We start from the raw sequence: 6566 nt of genomic DNA on the forward strand, positions 1-6566 counted from the left end.
TTTTTTTCAATTGCTCAGCACTTAAGCATGAACTCCTTTCCTCTTGCTAGTAATACTCATTTTCTGCATCTATTCTCATGGGTCGTAGAGCCAGGCAAGACAAAAAGACCAAATGACTGCCTTTTTCCTGAAAAATCTCTGCTACAAAGTAGCTATACCAATATTATATAAAGTATATTTCCCAGTCTCTCCTAGTGGTGCCTGAAGGCATTTCCTCATACCTCCTTGGAAAACTCCATACTATTTAAAAACACCCCTGCTCTCAGAGTCTTCTGCTTCGTACCTTTCTCTCTCACACACTCTGAAGCTACTGCAGCTGCCCATGGTGCATGATGCTAAAGCAATAGTAGCTTGTGAACCGTAGCTTCAAAACTTCCTTCTTCTCGTGCAGCAGCCTTTTACCCTTGCAGGGCCAGTCCAAAACCCACTGAAATCAACACAGTGACTTCCCCCGACTTTGGCAAGCTTTGGCACGCAGCCCAAATCCCCAGACTCAACAGTGTTTCTTGGAAATCTTTCTTTTTTCACTGAATTGATCAGAACCTGGTGTGATTCTTCCAGTACTTTAGTACTGACTGTTCTAGAATAGCCTTTCCTATTCCAAATAACGTTCTTCCACTCATGTTTAAACAGCTTCAGCTATTTAATATATAGAATTGTTCAGGCGTAAATTTAAGAAACACACTATTTTAAAAGGTAACAGAAAGACAAGGCAAATCAATTCACTGCAAAGTGAGATTTTTGCCGGGAAATTTCCAGTAGCAGCCAGTATTTTTAGAATTTATAAAATGTAAAAAGCAAAACACAAAAACTAAGCAGCATTATTTTGAAAGTTTTCACTTTTCATCTAATCCACCAGCTTCTACTGAATATTTTATTGCCATACTGCAACATATTTATAATTCATCTCATCATTTCTTCAAATTTGTTAAGGAAAGGAATTGTCATACCTGTACAATCCTCTGTAAATTCTTCTGTGAACACAACTGTTTTCTGGCCATACTAGTAAACACTAAAATTGTTGACTTCAAAAATATTTATTTATAATTGTCGCCGTCACTTAGCAAATGGAACACGGGTCTAATAAGCCACGCTGTCTATTCATTGCTCTTTCTGAAATGAATTCCTCAACACTGGGAAGAGAAAAAGCATTTTCCTGTGGTTAAAGAAAGTCCAAATTGCGTGTTTGAAATCTCTTCTAATAAAAAGAGCAAAGCAATAAGTGGATTATCTCTTTAAACATGGTATAGGAAGGCTGGAGGCCCCGGAGACATTTTCCATAGCCTCTATCTCTGATGCATAGCAACATTATCTTCAACTAGAGAGGGTCCTATGACCCTGGAGCTCAATTTTAATTTGATCTTCTTCTTTAAAGAGGTTTCTGTGATTCCTCTCAAGTTATGCTGCATATTCTTATTTTGGGTTGGTTTTGTTTGGTTGTTATTTTGTTGTTGTTTTTTAATCTGAGATAAAACAGCCTCAGCTTTTTGATCCGCTGGTTTGATCGTGTTATATGGATATTTAATGTAACCTCTTCCCTATCAGAACTAGAATATGCAGCAGCACAAATGGTAGGCAAGTTCCAGCTAACAGGAGAGAAAGAGCTTTGACAGAAAATTCACCTCTAGGGCCTCCCTCCCCTCTCCAGTTGTTCTAAGTTCCAGAACTGGTTGACATGGCCAAATAACATACAGGGGCGGGGTAAAGGAGCCTTATACCCATGTTGGGAAATACTGGCCAGCTGAAACAAAGGCAAACCTATTGGTTTTGCTGGGGCAGCATGACTGCTCCCACAGAGACTCAAAATCCCAAGCGATAACAATGCCCATTGCCAAGAAGAACAGGGAATTGGGGAGCTCAGCTTTAGCTCCTCTGGGCTGGAACCTGGCCCCAGACCCGCTTGGCTTACACAGCCCCAGCGAGGGAGTTTCCTTGGGTTACCACCTCCTTGTTCCTCTTCCTTGTTCCGGAAAGGGCACTGCCACTGAGATGTGCTGCTAGGCAGGGATATTTTCTCTTTTCCCTTTCTCCATCTTTATCTCTGTCCATGCATCCAGTCCTCACCGTATACTGCTGATATTGCTGACGGGAAAGCATTTACTCAGAGGCACTGATTTGAGTCAACCGAGTGTGGTCACAGCAGGCATCTGTGACTACTTGATGGGATTAGCAGATTACGAGAAAGCATGTTTCACTGGGGGGTTCCTGAGAAAGGGAAAATGGGCAGGTGGATGCTTGGATCTCCGTTAAACTATGCGTGCAGGCCTGATCACCATGTCAGGAAAGCTGTAGGCACGGGATCAGATGGACTGCTGCAGGTCAGGATTGGAAGATCAAGCCAGCAAGCAGGGAGGTCCCTGGATTGTCCTATCCTTTACAGAAGATCGAGATTTAAGTATTTCAGCCAGGCCAGGTGAGAGAAACCTGCACAGATCCCATCTGCATCATTTCTAAGACATGTGTGAGTGCTTGACAAAAGCAGCTTTTCTTTTGCATCAAACTGCTTTGCTTCAAAATAGCCTTGCTGCACTGATGCAGCCAGAGCCCTGGTGGGATTTGAACAGATGCATTCTGTTGTTAATGAAGGGCAGTTTAGAAGGAGCCAGTGGTTCACAAGTCCCCTGTGGCTGTGCCCTCAAGTTGCTGTGGATCTCTGCAGAGAACTGGGGATGTAAGAGAGTAGTTCTGGTGTACAGAAAGATGTATGGTCCACATAGGGTCAGATCTTCCCTGTTAGATATTCTCATACAATGTATCACAGGATTCTTCTAGAGTTGCTTGCTTCTTATGTGTCTGCAGAATGATGAAAAGGAGAAAAAAAGAAATGGAGGAAAATTATTCAAAAGAAGATGAATTAATTCTTAATAAGCAGACACTGACATTTGTTCTGTTAGAAATGGCTATAAGTGATCTGCTGAAACGGAAGCCACTACAGTGAGAAATGTTGCTCCGCCAGAGACGAACGTGACTAATCCAGCCCAAGGGATAAAGATGCCTCCTTTACTTGTCACTCTCCCCCCAAAAAGCTGTCAGACAGGCAGGGGAGGGAAAATTGGACTTGGTAAAAAAATAAATCACTTTGGATTCTGTGAAGGAGGAATTCCCTGACCTCCCCAATCCTGTTTCTTCAGCAGTTGAGTCTATTCCTCACAACCGTTCCTTGTGTAGACAAGGCGCTGACAGACTGATATTTTAAGCGCTGCGTGGCACAGGCCTGCTGTAAGCAAGGTTACACAGCAAGTAGCTGAAGTGCCACCGGGTGAATGAAGCCCTACCTACACTAGCATTTTCTCTGTTGCCACCACCAAAGGGAAACATTTTACAAAAGTGCTGAGTGCAGGCACCTCCAAAGCACGTGGGATTAACCCCTCGCTACCCACGCTAGCTGACAGTCCAGCGCGACAGCATGCAAATGCTCTTCTTTCAAGGGCTCCCTGCCCTGCTTCTCTCCCCCTCTTATGCACAGCATCCCGCAGCAAGGGCTGTCCTGGACCCTCTGCAGAGCCCGCCACCATTCAGCAATCCCAGCTCCCGCTCACAGGCCAAACCCACTGGCCCACAAGTCTCGCTTTTAGGGAAAACACCCTGCTATCTTCTGGCACAGCCAGCTGGAGGATGGAGTGTCCCAGGCAGTCACAGCCCAGGATGACTGAGGGGGAAGCTGATCAAGGTGCTTGCAACAGTAGTGGAAAGTGCAGTCAAATTCTCCTGAGCAGAGATCATGGGGCCCTGCCACTCACGCTTCCCTTCCTTCTGACCAGCACAAAAACTGAGGACACTTGGTGGTGCCTGCTCTTGGTGTGAGAACTCACCCCATCCCCTCTCTTTGCTTTCTTCTCCTTTGTTTCTCCCATCTCCGCTCTGAATTTTATCCCACCCTAGCTGAGACTACCAGCACCCAGACCCACTCGCACACAGATGCCCCTTTGCTCTTGCTTTGTTGCTTCACTCCTGCTCTGTTTTACAGACCCGCTGCCCCCCAGAACAGGGGTTGGCGTGGTGTGGGCCACACACAAGCAATTCAGCACAGCCCAGACAGCTCCATGGTAGGGAAAAAAACCCCTCACACGTACTGCATCTCATCATCCAGACTGAATCATTTCAAAGGGGGCAGCTGATAAAGGTATTCAGCATACGTCATACAGCAAAGCATCTGCACGAAAACAGGACTGCCAGAACTGGTAGAGCTACAGGAGCAAGGGTTCTGCTGGACGGGGGGAGATAGGCTACTTCTGCAGCCTAGCTGGCAAGTGGATGCCACGTCCCATTTTCCCCTTTTGGTGGGACTGGAGACACACTTACTGCCTGCTAGGGCCATGGTGACTCTGTGAGTTTTCTTTCCCCATGTGCCCAGTGCATAAGGGAACTCTCCAAGAACAGGACCCCAGCCCTTACCTTCCCTGGAGGATTCTTTCTGGGTGATGGTGGGTTTGTGTCGTTCTCGAGGATAGAATAGACATCAACTTGCTGCAAATCCAGCGACTGCACAGGGAAGAGAGAAGAGAGCAGGGGTCAAATAAATTACTTAGGTTTAAGACAACTAATTGCCCACTGGGTTGCTCCCCATCTTGTAGCTGACATTTCCCTGCCATCTGCAAAATTTTGAAGTTCCTGACCTGAACTTGGGCAAAAAGAAAATCACTTTCCCCTGAAATCTTTATAGTGCAGCTGCATCATCTTCCTTTTTCAGGCTCACAGAGATGGCCTTTGATGTTACCTGCCCTGTGTAAGGCAGTGGAGAGCAATGCCAATGCCCCTGCCTCCCTCCACTCCGAATTGTCCCAGAATGCAGAATAAAGACTCCTCTGCCGTGTGAAAGGATATGGGGACCACAAGTAACCAACCAGCAGCACTCTGCATTGCCCAAGACTGTTTAGGTGCCTGACACCCACAAGCTCTTGCTCATGGTTATTCTGGGTGCACAAGGGTGAGAAGAGAGGCAAGGTTGAGGTCCTGAAGCACAGGGGCTGTCGAAAATAGGAAACCCTACCTCGGGCATGATTTCTATTTATTTTCTGGGTTTTTTTTTCCAAGCCAAAACTCCCATTTCTTCTTAGAGTGAGCAAAGAATAATAAAAAAATCAATACACTCCCAGGCCCTCAAACATATCCATGGTCCCACACAGCTACACAGAGAAAACACACACACGCCCTACATGTGTATGCACCCACTGGTCCCCCAGGTAATCATGTCACAGGAGATGCGTGTCAGTTTGAGTGATGTTCCAGATCTGCCTGAAGGATCAAACACAACAATCAGGAGGACTTTTCCATGTGTGTTTCAAGGATGACAGCAGGTTGCCAAGGTGGCTGTTTCTCTGGCAACAGGAAGAGGGGAGGAGCTCCGGCCGCAAGAGGGGCAGATGGTATTAGTGGAGAGACTGCAAAGGGAGCGAGGCGCCCTGCAACGCAGTGAAGAGGATGAGCAAAACATGGAGGCTTGACTCTGGGGCTGCCAATCACCTGAACCCCCATCATTTCATCCAGAGTTGCAAACGCTCAGCATCTTTCGGGATCATGGCCAGCAGGATTGTAGTTTGAACAGGACCAGATGACAGAGGAGCAGCATTTGGGAGCGGGCCTTGGAAAAAACAGGCGCTCAGACTGGAGTGGGACGCGGTGAACAGAGCACCACATGGCTCTCCCATTCCCACTCCTCCTCTGGGAACAGTCAAATTATTTCACCTGTCTGCTTCCCACTCCCAACAACCCGCTCGCCTACACAGACGTTCCTAACTACTCGCATGTGCGCATGCATACACAGAAAATCCCATTTCCCCACTCTCATTTTCAATTCTCTTTGTGATGCTCGCAGTGAGGACCTCGTCCCGCGTGCTGCGCTCCCAGCAGCCTGGCTCCGTGTCCCCTTGGCAGGACAGGCAGCCTCTTTCACTGCTCCAGTCTGAAGCCACTCGCAAGCAAGAAGGATCTTTTTGGTGTTTAACCTCCAAAACCAGATTCCCTCCCTCCGCAAGCCCTTTTCCCTTGGAGGCTGTTGACAATGCTGGTCCTTTGCTGGCCAGTTGGAAAGCTGGTGTCTTCAACCACCATTTGCAAATTAATTACTTCTACTTGGGCACTGACCACCTGCTACTGTCACATTGGAGGCACACAGGCCTCTCTCCTCCCCGCTGGCAGATGCCTTCCTGTCCCCAGGCAGCCTCCTTGTCTCCCTCACACCGGGAAAAGCTCCTGTGCTCTGGAACCCGCCTGCGCTGCAGGAGTTCTGTTTGCTGCTCAAAAAAGCTTGTTTGAAGTGTAAAGCGGATGAAGCAAGCCCCTTGGATTGCTATTTCCAAGCTGTTCATTAACTGAACAGCTAAGCTGGAAGACAGAGGAAAATACAGGTTTAGGTCTGGGCAGTGCAGTGAGGTAGAGCTGCTCCGGGGCCACAGGAGGACAAAGAGGTCAAAGAACACCTGGCAGTGTAGTGGGAACAAAGCAGGTGCCCAGCTGCCCCCTTATTACCAGGGCTTTTTGTTACCTGCTGTTCACTACATACACCCACCCCCAGGGACCAGGAGGTAAATGGTGGCACCTGGTAGAGCCAGTGGGGAAGGCATTTG

The 6566-nt window shown here is 47.5% G+C and overlaps 1 protein-coding gene across 2 annotated transcripts in view; it reads right to left on the reverse strand.

The window, feature by feature from the left end:
- Window positions 1-262: 262 nt before the first annotated feature.
- The window catches only part of NFAM1 (NFAT activating protein with ITAM motif 1), a 15971-nt gene continuing 9667 nt past the window's right edge, over window positions 263-6566 (reverse strand). For both annotated transcript variants that reach the window (XM_035903285.1, XM_009647878.2), the window contains 2 exons: window positions 4396-4482; window positions 263-2793 (listed from right to left, as the gene is read on the reverse strand). In XM_035903285.1, coding sequence (XP_035759178.1) covers window positions 2734-2793; window positions 4396-4482 — 147 coding nt within the window. In that variant the 3' untranslated portion in view covers window positions 263-2733. The remainder of the gene's footprint in view (window positions 2794-4395; window positions 4483-6566) is intronic.

The sequence above is a fragment of the Egretta garzetta genome, unplaced genomic scaffold (genome assembly GCF_000687185.1).
Source record: "Egretta garzetta isolate BGI_Z169 unplaced genomic scaffold, ASM68718v1 scaffold51, whole genome shotgun sequence".
NCBI classification, from domain to species: domain Eukaryota; kingdom Metazoa; phylum Chordata; class Aves; order Pelecaniformes; family Ardeidae; genus Egretta; species Egretta garzetta.